Source organism: Brassica napus, chromosome C7 (genome assembly GCF_020379485.1).
Source record: "Brassica napus cultivar Da-Ae chromosome C7, Da-Ae, whole genome shotgun sequence".
NCBI lineage: Eukaryota > Viridiplantae > Streptophyta > Magnoliopsida > Brassicales > Brassicaceae > Brassica > Brassica napus.
Genome location: NC_063450.1, coordinates 14,634,104 through 14,658,145, shown reverse-complemented (window position 1 = coordinate 14,658,145; position 24,042 = coordinate 14,634,104). Strand labels below are relative to the sequence as shown.

Sequence of the window (24,042 nt, the reverse complement as noted above, 5' to 3'; positions counted from 1 at the left end):
TAAAATGTTTTTAAGTATTTATTTATATATTTATTAGAATCCTAAACTTCATATTCCAAAAAACCTACCCCACCGCTCAATTCTAAATCCTAAGTCTAGATTAGTTAACCTTAGGGTTATAAGTGTATTTTTTCCTCTTTAAAAGTGAAGGTAAAAATGATTAAGGTAAACATGAAAAGTGGTATTACGAATATGGTATTATTGACAATTTCTACAAATGTGGTATTATTGATAATTTCTCTAGTATATTTATTTTATAAATATATATATCTTTTCATGAGCACGGGAAAATCATATAGTGTAAGTGTAAACGGAATACCCTCAACTAGTTGAGAACTTATCTTGATACCTTTACTACTGTAAAGGCGACTTAAATAATCTTCAATATGGTGATGAATGTCCTTTTGCCTCCTTATGGATCTTTCCGTGATCATCTTGAATGTGAACAATCCGATTATAGTTCCTTCTTTGCTTTGTCTTGAAATGGAAATACTTTGTGTTCTTATCTGCAGCTTGAAGCCATATCACTCTACTTTTAGTTCTCCATAATTTTTCTTCTAACATGTACTGCAGCTGTAACTGAGCTTTATAGTTAGTAAAAAGAGAACAATCAATAGAGGGTGCTTCATATGCTTTTTGAATATCCTGCTTCAACTGGTTTATTTGTTTTGTTGAATTTGTGCTTGTTTTGCTTCTCCATTGAGACAAAGCAGTACGACATTTCTTCATAAGATTATGCATATCACCGTTTGACAGATTAGTACCCTCTTGGTTACAGACTTGTTCAATCACTTGTTTCAGTCCTGGGACTAATCTCCATATAGTGTCGTATCTAAATAATTTAGTGTTTTTCCATCAGTATTTAACAATAACTGTCTGTGATCCGGTGTATTTGTTCTTGCAATGCTCTTTTGGGGTCTATGGAATAAAATCAAATTAAAAAAATAAATTTCTTAGGTTTACTTTCTTAAATATTGTCGGTTTGATGGAAAAGTTAATAACGTTTGGTTTGCGCGTCAAGTAAATAACAAAGATGAAAAATGGAAACCCTAGGGTGGATATTATATATAAACAATTGGGAAGAAAGATTTAATCAAAACCGGTTTGTGTTCTCCAGTTTATTTTCAGATCAGTTGAATCTACGGCTTTATAGTTATTTTTGTGATGATAACTCACATTGTGACGAGGGGAATCAGATGGAGGATAAGCAAAAGGAGATTATCGGAATCGATGATAGTCAATTGAGTGGCGGTGTTGACATCAACCTATCTCTTGCCCAATCATCTGCAACCTCTTATACTATCTCCCACGAGTAAGGAGTAACTCTAGCTTGTTCTTTTCTTCATCATATATCTATGTCTGCTCTAAAATTCGTCTGAGTTTTGTTTGTGTCTACTTTAGGGTCATTGACGAGTTTGACAACCATCAACCATCTCTTCGTATCTGGTAAGAGTAACTCTTGCTTCATATCTAAGTGGTAGTCTTTTGTTAATGCATGCTCTATTAATATTCATGAGTTTTTTTTTTCTGCTTTTTTGGTTTATCTCTTCTGGACTCAAGCGATCCCTTGCAAGCGTACATGAAAGAATATTGTTGGATATGGGCCGTCAGAGCACCAGGGCCCAAGAGTCGACTCGGCCAGGCCGAAAGAGAAAAGCCCATCCACAAGATATGAAGGCCCTGAGAAGAAACGTGGCCCAAGACGAGCGCCATCATCACCTCGAAACGGGAAGTTCACCAACTCCCCAGAGCGACCTGACACACGCCACCGAACAGCAGAAAGGAATAGGTCGAGGCCTTTACCATGGCGCCGAACCTACCCACTAACAGCTCCGCCGATCACTGTAGCAAGTCAGAAAGTAATCACGCATCCACGAACCACGCAACTAAATCCTATAAAAGGGAAGGAACGCTCAGTAAACAGGGGGCAGCGAAATAGAGAAAGAAAAGAGTTAGAGAGATAAAGTAGAAAGAGTTATCCTCTTCGGCTTTTGTTAAACACTTCAATAAACGAAACCTTTGGCCCTTTCTTAATCTCACTCAGAATTTGTTTAGTCCTTAATCCCTGTTACCGGATTTAGGATTCAACAAGTATCAAAGGTACAAAAATTTCTCATGGTTTTCGTTTTCTTAATTATTTCTATTGTTTAGTTGTTATTAATTTTGTTTCTAAGAACCGATTAGGTTTTGAAGTTTCTATATAGTGATAACAAAAGCCCTACCATTAATAAAAGTTATCTTTTGATTGAGACCTGCTATATATCAATTGGTCTACTTTGGATCTCTTTAGGCTTGTACCAGAAAGAGAGAATTCCAAGGAGACAGAAGCCTCTTTTCCCCAAGCTTGGTCAATGATCGATTTTCCAAATGCTAAGACTTCCCTCGACGAAGCTGAGGTATGTTCATGCCATGTTCAAATTCATTCTGATTCAATTTTTTCTTTTTTCAAAATTTTCTTACTTTTTGTTTGTTTGTTTGTAAACTAGAAAATGTTTTCCAAGGGGTCGGCGCTTCGGCTAGTAAGATTAATCGATTACTTTGCGAGTGCTTTTTCCGGAGTATCATTTGCGTTGGAGGACATATCAAAGGACCCTCTTTCGTCCACGCTGGATGTACGTGGAAGCATTTTCTTTTTGTAACATTTTTATTTTTCCTTTCTTTCTAATCAAAAAGTCTTAGCTTTGATTTGTGAAGCTGAATGTGATAAGTATAAGAAGGCTTCTGTGACGAAGAGATTGAGGAATTTGAAGAGTAAAGTTGTGGAGGGAGATGATTTTAATAATGAAGAGTCCGGAGAAGTGGCTGACGTGGAATGGCCGTTGGAGGAAGAGTAAAGGTAAAGATATTGAGCCATTCAGAGTCTTTACTATGAAAGAGAACTGAAGGAAGTATAAATAAGAGTTGTATTGTTTCTACTTTGCTTTATACTTGATATCATTGTAATTCTGTTGACGCTATGAGTCTCAGGACGATCGCTATGAGATCGTAGTACTTTGATATTGAGTATTTGTAACCTGAACTTGTATTGAGAGTTTCGTATTGATTGAGTGAAGATTACAGAGTTCATACTATCTTAAATCTATCATTGGTGCGGTGAAAAGTTTGATTACGACGATTCAGACTTTCCGATGTCGACGAGCGGTTCTCCGGTGTACTCAAACATCGGCGATGAGGCAGATCGGCGAGGTTTGGGATTCGAAAATCAAGTGGAGTTTCTCGGAGGGGCGTTCTTTCGTTTGAATAAGGAGCAAGGTGTCGCAAACGCAGCGATTGCGAAGGTGGAGCTGAAAACATCTTCGATCGATAACAAATTGTCATCGTTGGAGACGACGATGCTGAATCTGGCTTCATCTGTTCAAGCGATGATGAAATCCGTTGGGAAAGAGCCGTTATCCGACGAAGATCAACAAATAGGTTCTTCAGCTACAACTTCTCAGCTACCTCGTTCTCGCTGGGATCAAAATCGAGGTAGTCCGTTAGCTTTTTGATCTGGTGATTTTAACTTGGAAAATCGTGAGAGTATGTTGAAGAAAATTGAGATGCCGTCTTGCGATGGGGTTAAGGTTACCGATTGGATTTTGGAGATCGAATACTTCTATAATCTGGGGAGGTATAATGATGAAGCGAAGTTGGATTTGGTTCCTTTATGTCTACATGGAGCGTTGACGAAGTGGTACGCATGCATGATGCGTCGTGGAGGTTTTCGTAGCTGGAGGGATTTCAAACAGAGAGGGTTAGTTAGATTTTCAGAGTCTATTGAGGAAGAACCTGAGATGCGTTTATTTGCTATTAAGCAAACATGCACAATCCAAGATTATGTGTCAGAGTTTGAGGAGCTTTCTGCTCAGGTTCCGGATCTGGCTGATCATCACTTGGAGCATTTCTTCTACAATGGTTTAAACGTGGAAATGAAAGAAGTTATTCGTATGAAAGATCCTCAGGGTTTATCAAATTTCATTGCGGCAGTGTTAAGAATGGAGACAAGCACTTTCTGTAAGGTATTGAGTGAAGCACCGAAGGGTGATTCAAGTCAACAACGTGTGGCAGTGAATTCTTCTGCGCGTTCTGGGAATACATATAACAATCATGCTCGCTTTACCTCAGATAAACAGAAGTTATTGACGAATGATTCGAGATCACAGAAGGAGAATTCACATCCCAACATATCTTCTCAACGTCCTCGACAAAGACATTCATATGCGGAGTTGGATCAAATGAGGAGGAATGGCATTTGTTTCAAGTGTGGGGATAAATGGTCGAAGGCTCATGAGGCCATTTGTCCTAACAAGGAGTTCTGTATACTCTGGTTCTGAATAGTTTTGAAGTAGAGTTATGGGAGGATTGAAAAGGAGAGGAGAGCGCCATGTTTCCTGTCTCACAGACGGAGCTGAAGACTTTGTCTACTGATGCTTTTTTCGGGGTTGATTCCCCCCAAAACCACGAGGTTACATGGCAGAATTGGTAATTTGGAGGTGATAGTCATGCTCGATAGCGGAGCTTCCCACAATTTTATCTCACCATTGGTTGTGAAGAGGCTACATTTGAAAGAATGTGCTGCAAGTAGCCTTGACGTGTTGCTAGGAAACGGGGTGATTGTAAAGGGCATAGGCGTATGTCTAGCAGTTCCTTTTAAGTTAGACTCAACTAGCTTCACGTCTGACTTCATCTCCTTGGAATTGGGATCGATTGATGTGATTCTTGGCGTGCAATGGCTGGAAACTCTTGGCACATGTGAGGTTGACTGGAAGAAGCAGATGTACTCATTTGTCCATGAAGGAGAGAAAGTGATTCTGTATGGTGATAGAAGTTTACATAGGTAACCGGTATCTCTGAAAGCTTTGCAACCATCATGCGCATCTAATGTTAATCTGAGTGAACTTCTTAACATTATCCCTGCCATGACATCAAAAAATTCCGTTGTTCCTTTGGCGGTTTCACAGTTATTGGAAGAATGGTCTGGAGTGTTTGCTGTTCCTATGGGCTTACCACTTATTCGAGGAAGGGAACAAGCTATTACTCTTGCTCCTGGAATTATGACCGTCTCAGTTCGACCATACCGCTACCCACATGCGACGAAGATTGTTATGGAAAAGATGGTCGCAGAGATGTTGGCTTCCGGTATAATCAGAGCGAGTTGTAGTCTTTTCTCTAGTCATGTGTTGCTGGTCAAGAAGAAGGACAACTCTTATCGTTTCTGTGTGGATTATCGAGCGTTGAACCGATCTACCATACCTGATAAGTTTCCTATTCACGTTATTGATCAGCTCCTTGATGAACTTCACAATGCCTCTGTATTCTCTAAGCTTGATCTTCGTTCTGGTTATCATCAGATTCGTATGAGAGAGGAGGACATTGAGAAAATGACATTTCGCACCATAGAGGGACATTACGAGTTCTTAGTTATGCCTTTTGGCTTGACTAACGCTCCTGCCATGTTTCAAGGTTTGATGAATCAGTTGTTCAATCCGTTTCTACGTCGGTTTGTGTTAGTCTTCTTTGATGATATCTTGGTGTTTAGTCGAACGGTGGAAGAGCATGTTCAGCATTTGCTGTTGGTTCTGCAAATCTTCAAGGACCAACAATTGTTTGCAAACAGGAAGACGTGTGTCTTTGGAGTGTCTCAAGTGGAATATCTGGGGCATTATTTCTCATGATGGGGTTGCGTCTGACAGTTTAAAGACGGAGGCTATGAGTGTGTGGCCAATGCCTAGAACAGTCAAACAACTACGTGGATTCTTGGGTCTCACGGGTTATTACAGAAAATTCGTGAAGGATTATGGGTGATTGCTTGACCGTTAACAAGCTTACTCAAGAAAGACCAGTTTTGTTGGTCTGAGAATGCTAATTCTGCGTTTGAGCTACTTAAGTTTGCGATGAAGACTGCCCCTGTATTGGCTCTTCCGGATTTTTTTAAACAGTTTGTTGTGGAGTCTGACGCTTCTGGTTTTGGAGTGGGCGTGGTGTTGATGCAGGAAGGGAAACCTATTGCATTCTTCAGTCACGCTCTAACTCCTCGTGAACAACTGAAACCATCTTATGAAAGGGAACTGATGGCGGCGGTGATGGCAGTCTTGAAATGGAAACATTACTATTGGGGCGTCGATTTGTGGTACACACTGATCAACGCAGTCTGAAGTTTTTATTGGAGCAGCGAGAGGTGAATTTAGAATATCATAGATGATTGATTAAGCTGTTGGGTTTTGACTTTGATATTCTCTATAAACCGGGGTGTGAGAATAAGGCAGCTGATGGTCTTTCTCGCTGTTTGGAATCTACACATCTTCAGCTATTAGGATTGACAGTACCATCTGTGCTAAAGTTACAAGATGTGTTTAAGGAGATCGAGATGGATAAAGACATACAGAGCGTGATCCTGAAGATTCAGAACACCTCTTTTGACAATCCAAATTACAAAGTGTTGGAGCTTTTGGTTCAGTGGAGTGACAGTCCTTCTCATGATTCTTCTTGGATGCATTTTGATGAGTTTGTGAAGATGTATCCGTTTTTAAGCTTGAGGAAAAGCTGGGTTTTAAAGGGGGAGGGGGAGGGGGGGGGTGAGTATTGATAAGTATAAGAAGGCTTATGTGAGGAAGCGATTGAGGAATTTGAAGAGTAAAGTTGTGGAGGGAGATGATTTGAATAATGAAGAGTCCGAAGAAGTGGCTGACGTGGAATGGCCGTTGGAGGAAGAGTAAAGTAAAGACACTGAGTCATTCAGAGTCTTTACTATGAAACAAAATTGAAGGAAGTATAACTAAGAGCTGTATTGTTTCTACTTTGCTTTATGCTTGATATCATTGTAATTATGTTGACGCTATGAGTCTCAGGACGATCGCTATGAGATCGTAGTACTTTGATATTGAGTATTTGTAACCTGAACTTGTATTGAGAGTTTCGTATTGATCGAGTGAAGATTACAGAGTTCATACTATCTTAAATATATCCGAATGATATTTATTTTCTTATAAACAGGTATCTCTTTGTCCTGGCTACCCTAAATTAGTCGATTGGATATTTAATCATGGTCCAACTTTAAGTCTAAAACGCGACTTTATAGTGTGGTCTTTTGGTCATATTCTCGATTCTTTGTTTCACTATCGTTGGAAAAATGGCCGCTCACCTACTCATCTATCTGACGTACGTGATTTTCTAAAACTTTTCTCGTATTCGGGTTATCTTTCTTTGACATATCTCCATTATAATCTTGGTTATTATTCGATGATTAGGTGTCGATATTTCCTGAACTAGCGTTGGTACTGCGTTGCCACCACGAGATTCTTCCTATGAATTTTCGGGCTCTGAATGAGATTCATCGTTGGTATCAAGAAAATGGCGCCGTGACTTGTCCGATTACAGACGATTCTTTTTTTGGGTCAAATTATTGATTACCTATGATGATCTACTACCTCAGCATACGAACATAATGAACAGCTTCACGAAAAGCGATTCCACGATGTAGCTCTCTCCATAACACTTGGATCGACAAACGGCTCTGAATGTACGACATCTTCAGTGGACATGCTCTCTCCGCAGCATACAACTACAACAAACGGCTTTGCTTACAACACGTTGAAACCTCCGAAAAACTTGTATTTTATAATCTGCAAGAAATTGTGCTTCCTCTCGGAATTGAACTCTACACCTGGTGTAGAAGCCTTTAAACATTGACCATTAGGTCATGGTGCTTCCACTTACAGACGATTCTAAAGCCGAGAATTCTATCTTATGAAGATTCTTGTCTGACTGCATCACCTCACCCGCACTATGGGATCTACGTTTAAAGGTACTCATTGCGCCACGATGCATATCTTCTATAAAGCCTTTCTCCATTAAATTTGTATAGTTTCACATTCCTCGAAAACTAGACCTGCTAGTGTACAATCATTAATAAATCCTCAGTAACCACTGAACAAAATGGACTTCCACAAATTTTTACACTGTTTATACTTAACATAAACTTATTTATTTATTGAAAAAATTAACACACAGGGTAACTTTACAATTACATAGCAGGTTACATTCTACTAATCCACGTATGGAACTCATGCTTCAAATCAGGTGCTAAGACCTTCTTGATCCACGACAGCATTTTGGTCTCACCAATCTTATCTCTGTCTTCCATGTAATTTCGCATTGATATAACGCATAAATTTTATTTTCTCTAACAACGGATCACCTTAGGATGCTGACAATATGGAAAAAGAAGACGTCCAGTTGTATAGTCAAAACTAACTATAAGAAAATGCCGAACTGTTTCTCTTTTTCATCTAATAATGCAAACCAGTATGTATTTTCCTTGAAAGACACATTCACATAGACAAGTTCTAACTTGCAGTCCAGAGTGACATGAAGAATCATCCATGAATTGTAGATCCCAGAGAATACATGTATCATATAGTGCAAGGACATCTAGGTTGGATGCACTTGGTTTGATCTAGTGACAATGTAAAATTTTATAGCTATATATATATATATATATGACATTTATTTTGAACACATAAGCTCTAAATTTAGTAGTATATCTGAAAATTAAAAAATATAGACCATAATTTATATTTTTTTTAATTCTTATTTTTATACTCGAGTCATGTTCAACCGATTCATTTGCTTATGCTATTTGACGACCCTGGTTTGTTCAGTACACATGCAAATTGAATTGAGATATTAATGTCATTGGGTTGTTTAACTTTTTAGGTTCACAGTTGTATATGTGCTTGCAATACCTCTTTGGGGTTTTTCTATTTTTATTTTTATTTTTAACAACTTAAATATATTTATTAGATAGATCGTCCACAAATTTCACAAATACATATACAGTAATGTAAAACAACAAATAAAAACTTAAAACGACGAGAGACCGTGATTTTCTTGTGACTTTGAAATCTTTGTCGCATTTTGAGTATAAATTCTCTTTGTTGTATTACATTGACCCATTCTAATTTAGATCTATAAATATTCTTCGGTTAGGAATTCAATGTATTGATTCAACCATAAGAAAAATAATTATTGGAATGACAAATTTTCAATGATTATAAGGATTCGCCATACAACAAAGAGATTACATATTTCACTTTATATTGTTGCTTTGTGGTAGATGCATTTCTTGATTTCATACAAATATTTTGATACCAATTATATTGTATCAAAATAGTGAAAATGTGGTTGTCCAACATCAAACTTCTACATCCTGAATCTATGGTGGTTTCATTGGTGGTTGGTGTTTCCATAAGAAATCTGTGAAGATTTGTTTTGAACACCGAATAGTCACCACACTTTCATGATAACCATCATAAAATAACACAAAACGAACAATACATGTTAGAATTGACAAGAATTCAGCATAAACCGCTGGAAGATACCCGGTATAATAATGGAGATGAAATTTCGATAAATGAACGAAAATATGATTAAGAAACAGAGATCCATGCTTTTGTTTTGGTGTTGCACCTCGCAACATTTTTCTTGATACACTACAACAAAATATGGCACATTCTTGATGCACATTCTGATGAATATGACATATTTTGTCTCAAAATGTGGTCAGTTGACCAATTATCATATATTCCGACGAAACTCTGACATAGAGTCATTGGAATTTCGTAGGAAATGACTTTGCCCGGGAAAAAGTACCGACGTGAACTGCCAAATATCAAAATATTCTGACGACTCAGAAATTTTAATACAAAAATGTAGTCCCCTTCTTCTTCTCATTTCTCCTCTCTTTCTCTAAAACACACAAATTATCTCCGACTCTCTCGCTCAGTAATCCGGCGAGTCTAAGCCTTAAACTCCTCAAATCCCCCTCACAAATCATGTAAGTCTTCTCTTTCCTTTTCTCATTTGTTTTGTATTACTTTTTGATTGTGAAATTGTTGATTTTAGGTTTTGTATGTTAGATTTATGTTAGGATGAAGACTTTTGTGAATGAGATGTTAGATTTTGTTGTTAGGTTGTGGTTTAGATAGGTTTTGATTGTGATTTTGTTGTTTGTTGTTTGTTTATTTAATTTGTTGTTTTGTGAAATTTATGAATTTTTATTATTTATTAAAAAAATGAATTATTAAAAAGTTTTAGTTTTTTTAATACTTAAAAAGTTTTACAAATATATAAATATATATAAAAACTATTTGTAAATTATTTTTATTAAATGTTGGGATGAAATTTCTTATGAATTTTATGAATTAGGTGTTAGATTTTGTTATTAGGTTGTGGTTTAGATAGGTTTTGATTGTGATTTTGTGGTTTTTTATTTTTGTTTTTGTGAAATTTATAAAATTAGTATTATTTATAAAATTTTGAATTATTAAAACGCTTTTTAGCTTTTTTAATAATTTTAAAACGGTTTTAGATATTTTAAATATTTAAAACTTATTAAATATATATATATATAAACCATTTATAAAATATTTTTTATCAAAAAAAAAATTATTATAAATATAAAAGAATTTAATTAAATTTAATATAATCTAAACGTTTATATATACTTATTATCATATTTAATTTATATTAGAACGTATTTATTATATATATATCGAAACTATTTGTGAAATTTAGAAAGTGTTATAAATTATTTTATAAAACGTTTTTGGAATTTTTATAGTTGTAAAAACGTTTTACAAATAAATATATTTAAAAAGGTTTTAAAGTTTTTATATTTTTATATATAAACTATATTAATTATATATATAAACGATTTAAATATGATTTATATAAAAACATTTTTCATATGTCAAAAATAAAAACATTTTTCAAATTTTAATTTTTATCATATTTATATATAAAGAATTGAAATATATTTATTATAAGCGATTGTATATTTGTTTTAAGTTAATTAATTAATTAAATATTATATTTAAAATAGTATTTTTACAATAATTTATAAAACTTTTGACGAATATCAGCTGTTAGAAATTTTTGAAATTTCTGAAGGAAAATACTCGTCGGAAATTTCTGACAGAAAACATTCATCCGAAATTTTTGATGAAAAACATCTGTCGGAATTTCGTCAAAATTTCATCAGACAGCTTGAGCAAATTCCGACGGAATTTTTTTTTTGACGAGCTAAAACTGACGAATTTCTCTATCAAAATTCGTCTTTTTTGTAGTAATACCGTTTTGTGGAATTATATAATCGAAGAAGAAGCTAAAGAAGAGAGAGTGCCACCGACAGATGTCGGTAGCCCTAAGAACAATCAACGGATTAGAAAATGTAGAGACAAAGTTTATGAAATCACCTCTCTCTAAAAACACTTTTCTCCAACCTCTCTCTAAAAACAAGATCTGAGTTTTGCCTCTCCGCCGCCGGCCCTCGCCGGAGGTGAGAGAGGGCTTGTCCTCTCCGTTTTTGCTTTTCTTTTTATTTTCGGCGGTGCGACAAGGAGGTTTGTGGTCCATGTTTGATTCTGAAACCCCCTCTCCTTCTCCGGCCGTGTGTGGTGTGGAGTCCGGCGGAGCTGCTTCAAAACGGCTGAAGCTTTGGAAGCAAGCACAGATCTGGGTTCTTCTGTTTCACAATTTTGCTAGAGGACAGTGAGATCGAAGTGGTGGTTTTTTAGATCTGTTTCGAGCGGAAGCGGTGGAGGTCGTGATGAGCATGTTCGGGTATAGATCGGCATGGAGGGAAACACGGCGAGTCAAGATTAGCTAGTGGAGATCTCTTGCCCCGGCGAGGTCCACAGCTCCGGCGAGGTCCACAGAGGCTTCTATGGGTCGCGCTCCCCAACGTTGGCGTGTGGTTGCCGTCGGAGTGGTTACAACAGACCGGGAGAGATCGGGATGGCCCGCTGTTGAAGGCGGTAAGCAGATACCAGTGAGAGCGGCGGCGGCGGTTTGGGGACGATCTAAGCCACCCTTTCTAGGGTTTTCAATGCTTGTTTCCGGTTTAATCAGGTTTTGCTTTTCGGTTCAAATTAATATGTAACCAATAAACTATTTAGCCGGTTTAAGACCTTTATTAATATAAATAAATAAATTAAAAAAAAAAAAAGTTTATGAAATCATTTTTTTGTCAACTTCTTGTGGATGATGTGTTCAAAAAAAAAGTCAACTTCTGGTGGTTATTATATCCTTAACTTTAGCCCAACAGATATTATAAGTGAAATTATTTTTCTACGGACGAGGTCCAACAAAATATTATAAAATTAATTGAAGCCCATTAAATAGAAGAGATGTTTGCGTTTCCCTACGTGTTTATTTCTAGAAGCATCAAATACACACGCGTAAGTCCATGCAAAGGTCCAGTATCTGATGGTCGCCAGATTTCACCACCGTGGTCTTCCACGATTACTCCTCCGTCCTCTGTCTCTCTCTGCCACAGCAGAGAATTAGAACTTGCTGTAAAGAGCTTACTACTTGATTCCACTCGCAGTCTTTTTTCATACAACCGCTGAATCCAACGGAACTCCATCGCAAATCGCCAGAGGTGGTAGCACAGCGAAATCTTGTGAAGATTAAGAGCAGATCCTTTCTTGGAACACTTTCACAAAAAGAAAGTTTCATCTCTACTGAACCTGCACGCAATCAACCAAGTTATTTCGAGAAACTTAATTCAACCATTCATCAAGATTATTTTGGTGAACCCACTAATGAAGCAAAGATTGACAACAATCTGAACAGTGAATAAGCAACAACAGAAAGGAATCTTCAGATTCAAGCGGGATATAAAAGTAACTTAGAAGAGAAAGAAGGCAATTTGAACACGGGAAACTTTATTTATGTTCAAATCATATCAGAGAAAGATGAGAATCACAAGCCGCTCTGATTTGGATGCACTTTACACATCAAAATAGCATATGCTAAAGGAAAATTGTGACACCCGTCACCGGACAGCGTGTCACCCCGAAGCGTCATCATACAACAATGTGACACCCGTCTCCCTGACACTAAGGACGACGGGCCACCAACAATATCCCGTAATATAAAAGCCCATAAACCCGATAACTCTCACCCATGCCCAAATAAAAATCCGAAAGAAAAGTCCAATAGCACCAAGTCCGTCCAAATATCACTTACTTGTTTGACTCACCTGAAAAGGGGAAGAGTGAGGGGTGAGCGACAGGGGAATCGCTCAGCGAGGTATGGGATGCTACCCCGAAGTCCATGGACCCGGACATAGCACTCCGAATAAATATAATTTAATTCTAATGCATGTCAAACACAGTACCTAAAGTACTCAAGCAACAAACAATGGTTCTAGCGAGGTGCACACTCGCCGCCCACTAACAGGCCAAAACACTACCGAAAAGGTGCTCGGTTCATACACACACCGAAAAAGTGCTCGGTAACACACGCCCGTAGACGATTTATCGACACTTCCAGTCTACAGCTCAACCGGTCGACTAAAGTTGGCTGTGACTTCCATACAATCCGGCATACAGAAGTCCGTCTCTGTATCCGTCTCCAAACAAAAACAATCCTAGCTAAGAATTTACATTAAGTGAAACAATCAATGTTGAATCCTCTAACCCCCTAGTTCCGGTTTATGCAAAGAACCTAAAACTAAACAAGCAATGATAGACTCGATTTCACACAGACGGAACACATTAGAAATAAACTATATTTATTCGAGGTCCTACGCCGTGTACGAGAAGTTCGGGAATATACCCTCACCTTAGCAATAAGAAATGATATCTATGAACTCCAGCTGCTCAAATGGACTCCAAATCTGAAATCAGATCGAAATTTCGAGTCAGAACGCCTTTCGAACGGTTTAAAACGGGTATTTACGGGAAAGTCAACCCGCTGGTTAAAGATTAATTATTTAATTAATTAATTAATTAATTAATTAATCCGGTTTTTCCTAACCGATTTCCAATTGATTTTAACCGACCGGTTTAACCTAACCGAATCGAAATCGATTTAAACCGGTCAAACCACCGGTTGACCGAGTCACCGAGTTGACTCACCGGGTTGACTCGGCCGAGTTGGCGAGTCCCCGGCGAGTCACCGGTGTCGGTCACCGGCGGCGACGCGGCGGCTTACCGGAAAGTCAACGGCGGCGACGGCGGCGAGGCGGCGACGCGGCGACGCGGCGGCAGCTTCTCGGCGGCGAACGGACGGTGGTCGGTCACGGCGGCTCTGGCGAACGTTGGTCGGAGACGGCGGCGAGTGGCCGAAATTTGCAGTGGCTCCGGCGGACGGCGGCGGCGCGTATACCTCACGCGCGCGCAGAGGCGAAACTTCCGGAGGCGCGTGCGACTTCGTCCTGGCTCCGATTGAGGCGTGGTTGGTGTCTACGGCTTCGTCTCGACGAGAGGAACATGATGGTGGTCTTGAATGCACGAGATGATCAATGGTTAGGAATTTATGGGCGATTTACTAAACGGAAACGAAACTGAGCTTAAGGAATGCGGTTTCCGGCGATTACCTAGGGCGTTTATCGGTGGTGGCAAGCTGAACGTGATCACGGCACACGGTTGCTCCGGCGACGAGCTCAGGTGAGCTTTCTCTCTCTTTCTCTCTCTCTCTCTCTCTCTCTCTCTCTCTCTCTCTCTCTCTCTTTAAAGAAGTTGGGGATGGTGGAGATGGTGGAAGTGGTGGGGATGGTGGAGATGGTGGAGATAGTGGGGATAGTGGAGATGGTGGGTCATTACAATTCTCCCCCACTAACAAGGAATTCGACCCCGAATTCACATCACCAAACTCTCCAATGACACCCCGAAACAGCTCTGGATAATCAATCCTCATTTGGGGCTCGGACTCCTAGGTATCCTCCTGAATTCCGTCTCTCTCCCAACGAACCTTGATCAACATGGTCATCATTCCACGATCTGCTTTCACTTGGCGATCCAATATCTCTACTGGCTGGCAGAACCCACGTAAACCTTTGCCAAGGTTTCTAGGTGGTTGCTGGAAAATGAGCTCTGGCTCTCTCACTAGTTTCCTCAAAACGGAAACATGAAACACGTCATGGAAATTTGATAACTCTCCTGATAAATCTAGTCGGTAAGCAACTGCTCCAATCCGCTCCAAAATAGGATATGGTCCCATATATCTCGGTTTAAGCTCCTTTATCTTCTGAGTCTTAGGCTCCTCCTGAAATGTCCTTAATTTCAGGTATATTAGGTGCCCATATGTAGCTCCAAATCCTTACGGCGCTTAGCTGCATAAATCTTTTGATGTCATGGGCTTCCGAAAGCCAATCCTTGAGTATGTCCTTTGCTCTACTGTCTCTTGAACCATTAATAGTTCTAACTCATATTGCTCCCCCACTTTGGTCCAACAAAGTGGTATACTATAAGGTCTACCATAAATAACCCTCATATAAATTTTTTTTTTTTTTTTTACTCAAAAGATAGCTGTCGATATAGGCAAACTCTGGTATAGGTAGATGCTTTCTGAAATTCCATCCCACGCAATCTCTGAACATATCCTTTAAGTTCTGAGTAGTCCTCTCTGACTGACAATATGTCAACGGGTGATAAGATGTACTCATATGATCTTTGTCCCAAGTGCCTTCCGAAAGGCTCTCTGAAATGTAGATGTGAACTTCGATTCCCAATCCGATACAATGTTGACATCAATGAAACTTCCCAAACTCAATAATGTAGGTCTGCTCCAATTAATTAGCTCTGATTGTCTTCTTAATTACTTAGGAAATGGGCTGACTTGGTAAGTCTATCCATGACTACCCATGTGGCATCCTTTCCACATATGGTGATTTAAAATCCAATAACAATGTTCATAATCACCATGCCTCATTTCTACTCCGGCAAAAGCAAGCTCAAAAATAATCATGATAGATGACTGATCCTCTGTCATTGCCATATAACATGTCTGGCACCGCGACGCAATGTAGTTACAAACATCTTCATACTACACCAATTATAGTTAACTCTTCATATCTTTGTACCCTTTGGTCTTCCCGATGCGTAGAGAAACACGAGTGATATGTTTGCTGTAAGATTCCTTTTCTTATCAACTTATCGTCCAACACACAAACTCGGTTTCGGTACAAGTATATCCTGCTCAAAGCTGTATGATATCCAATACTCCCAATCTCGATCTGTTCAACCAAATCCATAATGCTAACTCGTGCTTGTGTATCCTCCATAGCAAAACTGCCTGCTCCAAACCTTAAGGTCATATGTCTTTCCTTTGACAGTAATAACACACAATCTGAGATTAGCAAATCTCCAACTCATGAACCTTCTTGGTTCCTGGGATACAGCTCATACGCCTACCCAAGGCATTTATCACCTGGTTGTCCTTACCAGATAGTATGCGATATCCAGACTATAGCCTGTTACAAACTCAATCCAACTGCACTGCCCAAGTACAAGTTTTTAATAAATGAAGATAAATTTCACATTCTAATAATCCCAGAGAATCTGAACTTCCTTCCCGTACAATTACGATCTCCAAAACGATAACGCAAATACCACTACAGCCTCTCTGGCGTGATGCATATGAATGACTTAATCCTCATACCTTAATTTAAATCCAATCCAGTATCTGACACATCACAGTAAGCCTCAGCCTCAGTAGAACCCAAAACTGGTGTCTTCATTAGTTGTGCTTCAATTCAGTGAAACTCCTCGAACAAAAATCTATCCAACCACACTTAACGTCTTTACATGTAGACCGCGTCTTTAACATTACTATACCGGTGAAACCCTTGATGAACTTCCAGTAGTACACTATTAACCCAAAAAGAACGGCAGATCTTTGTAGCGCTCTTAGGTTTTGACCTTCCCGAAACGGTATTAATCTTCTTTGGATCCATCAAAATTCTGATTCCAAAACCATGTTACCCAAAAATACAACATTCCTCTGCCAGAAGCTACACATCCTCAACTTAGCAAACAACTGATGCTCTCCAGGCTTATCCAACGCAATCCGCGAAATGCTCACAAATCTCCTTTCTACTCCAAAATAAATCAGGATGTCATCGATGAATACAATCGCACACCTATCCAAATGTTCACGAAAACGTCATTCATATCTTCATGAATGCAACAGTGCCTTTGTCGAGCCAAATGGTATCACTGTATCCCATAATATCCATAATGTATACAAAAATTCACATTCAGTAGATACTCTTCAAATATAGTAATCTGATGGTGTTCTGATGCCATGTCAACCTTCAAGAACTATAAACTTCCTGTAAATAATCCAATAATTCATCAACGCGCGGAAGTGATACTTATCTTTAATGGTCACTTTGTTCAGACCTTTGTAGTCGATACAAAATTGAAACTCCCACCTTTCTTCTTTACAACAACAATGATGATATTCCCCACGGTAAAGTACCCGGTCTGATAAAACCCTTGTCTGATGAATCTTCAACATGCTCTTTCAGCTTTGTCATCTCTGTTGGTGCTAATCGGTATAAAACTTGTGAAACTGGTGCTGTTTGCTCCAAACAAATCGCAAGAGTTTCTCACGTGTCATGTGGTGACCGTTCCAAAGGTCACAAATATGTCCTCATACTCTGCAATAACCGGAAGATCCTGCAGCTCATGTTGTCCATCATCCTTAACCATCGAGATGGTAGTCAAAAATCTCTCTGTCCTTGTATCCCATAACTCCTCAGTATGTAGCATGCATGCACTAACAACTTCCATCTTCTCCAGCAATCGGAACTCTTGCCCTCAGGCAATCCAACGCTACTTGATGCCGTGACAGTCAATCCATCCCAAGGATAACATCGTAAAAACGTAGCTCCATCTCTGATGAATATCCGAACAAATCGGCCCTCCAAGCATAACTGGTACACTGCGATGGACATAAACAGCTCCCAATGTCCTATATCAATTGTCCAAACCGACACATCTCTGAAACGATCAACACTGCCAAAATTGGTAAACATACCAAAGTGTAACTCCAACACCCACACAACGCAAGCTGCTGCACCCCAATTCAAAAGCGATCTCCACGAGTTCACAAAACCAATATATCTCCAAAATAGTCAATATACTCGTACACACAACAACACATGCCAACCAATGGCTCATACCACACACCACATAATCTCCAGTAACAAAACTCGTGGAACGATTGCTTGAAGTGGGCTGGTGGCAGAAACGTCACATATCCACTCCTGGATAGCCTCGAAATCATGATCGAGAAACTGATAACTCCCGAGAAAACTGACGAACTTGGACTTCACGCAACTACTGAACATCTGGCGAGAACTCTGATAGTCGAAGGACGAATGACGATGATTTTACTCATCGTCATAGAAAGAGACATTTGAGTTAGTAATTACTGGACATAATGGTGCTAAAAGAATTTTCAAATATATAAATAAATATATATTTTTTTAAAACAAAAAGAATGTTGAAAACCGATGAAAACCGAATCCCCTGACCGCCATCCCGGGACGGAACCGGGATGGAACCCGCTCTGATACCAAATTGTGACACCCGTCACCTCCTATATGGAGGACAGCGTGTCACCCCCGACGCGTCATCATACAACAATGTGACACCCGTCTCCCTGACACTAAGGACGACGGGCCACCAACAATATCCCGTAATATAAAAGCCCATAAACCCGACAACTCTCACCCATGCCCAAATAAAAATCCGAAAGAAAAGTCCAATAGCACCAAGTCCGTCCAAATATCACATACTTGTTTGTCTCACCTGAAAAGTGGAAGAGTGAGGGGTGAGCGACAGGGGAATCGCTCAGCGAGGTATGGGATGCCACCCCGAAGTCCATGGACCCGGACATAGCACTCCGAATAAATATAATTTAATTCTAATGCATGTCAAACACAGTACCTAAAGTACTCAAGCAACAAACAATGGTCCTAGCGAGGTGCACACTCGCCGCCCACTAACAGGCCAAAACACTACCGAAAAGGTGCTCGGTTCATACACACACCGAAAAAGTGCTCGGTAACACACGCCCGTAGACGATTTATCGACACTTCCAGTCTACAGCTCAACCGGTCGACTAAAGTTGGCTGTGACCTCCATACAATCCAGCATACATAAGTCCGTCTCTGTATCCGTCTCCAAACAAAAAACAATCCTAGCTAAGAATTTACATTAAGTGAAACAATCAATGTTGAATCCTCTAACCCCCTAGTTCCGGTTTATGCAAAGAACCTAAAACTAAACAAGCAATGATAGACTCGATTTCACACAGACGGAACACATTAGAAATAAATTATATTTATTCGAGGTTTTAAGCCGTGTACGAGAAGTTCGGGAATAGACCCTCACCTTAGCAATAAGAAGTGATATCTATGAACTCCAGCTGCTCAAATGGACTCCAAATCTGAAATCAGATCGAAATTTCGAGTCAGAACGCCTTTCGAACGGTTTAAAACGGGTATTTACGGGAAAGTCAACCCGCTGGTTAAAGATTAATTATTTAATTAATTAATTAATTAATTAATTAATCCGGTTTTTCCTAACCGATTTCCAATTGATTTTAACCAACCGGTTTAACCTAACCGAATCGAAATCGATTTAAACCGGTCAAACCACCGGTTGACCGAGTCACCGAGTTGACTCACCGGGTTGACTCGGCCGAGTTGGCGAGTCGCCGGCGAGTCACCGGTGTCGGTCACCGGCGGCGATGGCGACGCGGCGGTTTCCGGAAAGTCAACGGCGGCGACGGCGGCGAGGCGGCGACGCGGTGGCAGCTTCTCGGCGGCGAACGGACGGTGGTCGGTCACGGCGGCTCCGGCGAACGTTGGTCGGAGACGGCGGCGAGTGGCCGGAATTCGCGGTGGCTCCGGCGGACGGCGGCGGCGTGTGTACCTCATGCGCGCGTAGAGGCGAAACTTCCGGAGGCGCGTGCGGCTTCGAGCGGGCTCCGATTGAGGCGTGGTTGGTGTCTACGGCTTCGTCTCGACGAGAGGAACACGATGGTGGTCTTGAATGCACGAGATGATCAATGGTTAGGAAGTTATGGGCGATTTACTAAACGGAAACGAAACTGAGCTTAAGGAATGCGGTTTCCGGCGATTACCTAGGGCGTTTATCGGTGGTGGCAAGCTGAACGTGATCACGGCACACGGTTGCTCCGGCGACAAGCTCAGGTGAGCTTTTTCTCTCTCTCTCTCTCTCTAAAGAAGTTAGGGATGGTGGAGATGGTGGGTATGGTGGAGATGGTGGAGATAGTGGGGATAGTGGAGATGGTGGGTCATTACAAAAATTGTCAAAGCGAACAAAAGAAATCATTTTCTTGATAGAAGCAAGGAAAACAAACAAACAAAACTCCTCATTGTCTCTTGAAAGATTCGAAGTTGTGAAGAAAAAAACGAAGAGAAAGCATTTTACACGAAAAATGTTTTGAAGTTGATCAAATGAAATTTCGTTTGCCTTTCTGGGTTTATGGAATAAAATTCTTTTAAAAAAAAAATATTATGTTTACTTTTTCTAAAAAAAATAATTCAAATAACGTTGGTTTTTTTTTTTTTTTTGACATCATTCAAATAACGTCGGTTTGATGGAAAGTTAATAATGTCTGGTTTGCCGGTCAAGTAAATAATAAAGATGGAAAACGGAAACCTTTCTTCTCAGAAAGAGGCTTCGTTTTTTTTTTAAACCCTAAAAGAATTATCCAAAGTTTTTGTGTGAAATGCTGAAATACTCTGCACTTGTTAGAGAAAGATCAAGAAGCTTTCCGATGGGTTTTCTTCACGTTCTTAAGTGTCCAATAAGCTTGCGATCTTACAGCAGCTCCCTAGTCGGCTTTTTCTCCAAATCTCACAATCCTCTTCTCTCTGGTATTTTCTCTTCTTCCTTGTGAAGTTTTCTTGGTTGAGTCATTTCCACAAACACTTAGAATGCATTGTAAGAGGACACAATCGAATTAATCAATGGGAACTTACAGTCCCAGTAGTCAAATTCTAGAGGAAAGATAACAATATTTTCTAACGAAAGCCTTGATTTTTTTTTTGTTTCACTCTTAGCTTTGTTAATGATAATGTGATGATTATATTCAGCGAGATGGGTTAGAGCAGGAGACGCCGCCAGTTCCATCAGATGTATTGCGTCTGCTATACGTGGAAAAAAGTGAAAGGGTCTTTCTTTTCTCTAGTATTGAATGAAATCAAGAACCTTTCATCTTTTTGAATGAAACTCTTCTTGTTCTGTAACAACAGCAAGAAGCAGAGACTGGATGAGGCATGTCTCGAAAGGTATCAGGAATACAGTCGCGCACTAATTCAATCATGGATCTTACAAGGTACATACATACATACATACATATAAAAGCACATAGAGGTTAATGTTATTTGTCTTTAACTCTAGCGTCTATGTTATTTAGGCAAAGTGCTAGTGGATGGGAAAAGAGCTAGTAAAGCTGGAATGCCTGTAGCCAATGGTGTCTCCATTAAGATTACCGCTGAGGTTCCCAAATATGTATGTAGGTGATTATTCCTCTCCCTGTTACCCTCTATTCTTTGTGCTTTGAGAGACCTCGTTTTTGTCGACCGTCCTCTCTTTCTCTCTCTGCTTTTTTCATCTTGCAGAGGTGGGCTGAAGCTGGAAGCTGCAATAGAGAAACTAGATGTTGATGTTTCTGAGAAAGTAGTTCTTGATTCTGGACTTTCTACTGGAGGTTTTACAGATTGTTTGCTTCGTTATGGCGCAGCTCGTGTTTATGGTGTTGATGTTGGTTATGGTCAGGTGCTATGTCTTGTTCAAAACAGATTATTTGATTATTTTTTTTCCCGTAATCCCAACTCTTCTAGTTAGTATTTAGTTATTTAATTAGTTGGTGTATCGTAGCAGGTGGCTGATAAAATCCGAAATGATAAGCGTGTGACTGTTATAGAAAGGACAAATCTGAGATACCTCCCAGGACTCCCACAAAAAGTCGATGTAGTGACACTAGATCTGTCCTTCATTTCAATTCTCAAGGTATGTTTGCTTCTTTTCATTTTATTTGCAGATACTATGATTGTTATGTTTTTACAAGCCTCATAGTTGTGAACAGGTGATGCCAGCTGTTATGAATGTGATGAATGAAGATGCAACTCTAGTTACCCTTGTTAAACCTCAATTTGAAGCTCGGCGATCACAGGTAAACTCTGAGTAGAGCATACTATACAAATCATCTCCGCGGTTCTTACAATTTGTTCTTCAACAACTTTGTTTCCCTTGAAGGTTGGGAGGGGTGGTATTGTGAGAGATCCTGAAGTACATCAGGAGGTATGTTTGTATTTCCCTGTAGATTTTTGTGACAGTTGAATCTTTTGTTCGTTGTTAATTTCTCTGCTGAATTCCTTTTGTTCCTAACTTTGTATAGCAATAAAGCTAGTTACTATCTTTGATGTGTTGTTTATGTATGGGTTTAGGTTCTTGAGAAGATAATAAATGGTATTGAGCGCTATGGATTCACCAACAAAGGGTTTATCGAATCTCCCATCAAGGGCGCTGATGGAAACATAGAGTTCTTGGTTCGCTTTGATCGAGGGACAGTGAAAGGCGAAGAAGAAGAATACTAAGACTTATATTTCCCTTGCGTCAAAATGCTTATTGTTTCTCTCTTCTTTCACCCATTTCCTTGACTTAACGTTTAAGTTAGGCTTACAACCAAAAAACCTTTTAAGTTAGGCATTTTACTACTGTTTTTTGTTTGTTTTGGTAATGTCTTAAATCTTAAAAGATAATTACCAAACCGATCCAAGACTAATCATTTTAGAGAGTATTTTCGGTTTACACGTGTACTTTTTCCTTCGAATTTTTAAAGTTGAAACTTATCATGCAATGCAATATATTCACGAACTTTCATAACAAATAGCTCTCATTTTATTGGAATAGCTTGATGATTCAGTCTGTAGAAAGTTAGCTTTTACATAGCAAAGACTGCGTTTAAGATCTAAAACATGTCATTCAATATATATCAAGTCTTTTTCTGTCTAGAGAAGCTTTGTCGTCGTAATGCTTCAGTGGTCTTGTAGTCTCATCAGGTCTTGCCATTGCAAAATTGAGGCAAAAAACTAAATTGGGAGAAACTAAATCGGGAGAGAAATACAAAAATAAAAGAACATTCCTGAAAGCAGAAGGGAGTACTGAGAACGCGAATCTGCATACCACATTAGGCTATGTTCTTGAATCAATTATCAGTTCCAACAATTGACGCTTCATGATGCAATTATGGTCCAACGAACTAGGGATGCGATGGTTGTCGGACCAGTTAAGCATGCAACCGTGGATTAACCAGTCGATGTCTTGGTCGAACCAGCCGATGATGTCAACATGGACGACCCACCCGACAATGGAGCAAAAGACAGATGGACGAACCCAGGTGGGCGAAAGAAGGATTTGGACCAGAGCAAACTGGACATATGATCTTGGAGTGGACGAAGATAGACCTATTACTCGACCAAAAATTCATAGGGAACATTTCAAACAAGTTGAAAACGTTGTGGATTGGATCCAAAATAAAGGTGGTCCAATTAATCCATTATCAGCCCAAAAAGAGAATAAAAGATCATTAATGGTGAGAAGAGTTATCATCTCGACTGCCCCTGCATCTCAAGAAACAACCGCCTATGCCCAGCCCTAATCGCCTATGCCCCACTCTCATTAATGAAATGTGGAATGACAAAAATGCAATCATGTTTAAAATAAATAAAAAATAGAAAAAACATAAATTGTGGTTTGGTCGGATCGGGATTGGTTATTGCGGTTTGATTAAAAATCGGTTTCGTATTTATTAATTTTGTAAAAAAAAATTAAGAAAACCTTGAAAAAAAACCGCAGCTCGGTTCGTGGAACCTCCACTCCTCTGTCCCGCAGCTCAGCTCCTCCTCCACTCCTCTCTCCCGCAGCTTCTCCATTGCCGCTGTCTCTCAGCGTAGACCAATCGTGGATCAATCCTAACCCGACGTCTAGCACACCGTAAGTTGTCTTCTCTGTCTTGAACTTTCTTTCAGAAGTAGGTTCTAATGGATTTGCAATTGGATCTAATTAGGAGTATTCACAACAGCATTGTTTTGTTTGGGGGTCGATTTGTAAAGGAAATTGGCATATAATGCATTTCGGTGGTGGGATGAGAGTGTAAAGGCAGTAGAATGGGACCTAGATCGATCCACACCTGAGACCTAATTCAATTTGTTTTTGATAATTGTAG

General features: G+C 39.5%; 2 protein-coding genes and 2 long non-coding RNA genes across 6 annotated transcripts; 2 read left to right on the top strand and 2 right to left on the bottom strand.

Annotated features, from left to right (window-relative positions):
* The first annotated feature begins 745 nt into the window (after window positions 1–745).
* Window positions 746–4,903, top strand: LOC106417978. Of its 3 annotated transcripts, none has more exons than XR_001283562.3 (4): window positions 1,686–2,100; window positions 2,291–2,396; window positions 2,487–2,612; window positions 2,695–3,071. XR_001283562.3 is itself a non-coding variant. In XM_048764413.1 (3 exons), exon 3 carries the CDS (start codon window positions 3,522–3,524, stop codon window positions 4,311–4,313), a length of 792 nt encoding a protein of 263 aa, XP_048620370.1. In that variant the 5' UTR covers window positions 746–2,100; window positions 2,291–2,396; window positions 2,487–3,521; the 3' UTR covers window positions 4,314–4,903. The 3 variants fall into 3 exon arrangements, 1 of the variants encoding a protein (XP_048620370.1); XR_001283561.3 differs by having other exon boundaries at window positions 1,687–2,100; window positions 2,680–3,071; XM_048764413.1 differs by having other exon boundaries at window positions 746–2,100; window positions 2,487–4,903.
* A 7,121-nt stretch (window positions 4,904–12,024) lies between these two features.
* Window positions 12,025–13,225, bottom strand: LOC106418600. The gene is made up of 2 exons (XR_001283705.3): window positions 12,583–13,225; window positions 12,025–12,509 (listed from the first exon to the last, which is right to left on the bottom strand). It is a non-coding gene; the product is annotated as an uncharacterized LOC106418600 (long non-coding RNA).
* Window positions 13,226–14,066: 841 nt separating this feature from the next.
* LOC125589900 lies at window positions 14,067–20,063 on the bottom strand. Its single transcript, XR_007326088.1, has 3 exons — window positions 19,927–20,063; window positions 14,366–19,830; window positions 14,067–14,269 (listed from the first exon to the last, which is right to left on the bottom strand). It is a non-coding gene; the product is annotated as an uncharacterized LOC125589900 (long non-coding RNA).
* A 141-nt stretch (window positions 20,064–20,204) lies between these two features.
* Window positions 20,205–22,625, top strand: LOC106403013 (putative rRNA methyltransferase YqxC). The gene is made up of 9 exons (XM_013843847.3): window positions 20,205–20,686; window positions 20,906–20,975; window positions 21,065–21,147; window positions 21,229–21,331; window positions 21,434–21,590; window positions 21,696–21,824; window positions 21,901–21,987; window positions 22,071–22,115; window positions 22,262–22,625. Exons 1-9 carry the CDS (start codon window positions 20,539–20,541, stop codon window positions 22,409–22,411), a joined length of 972 nt encoding a protein of 323 aa, XP_013699301.1. The 5' UTR covers window positions 20,205–20,538; the 3' UTR covers window positions 22,412–22,625.
* Window positions 22,626–24,042: the final 1,417 nt, after the last annotated feature.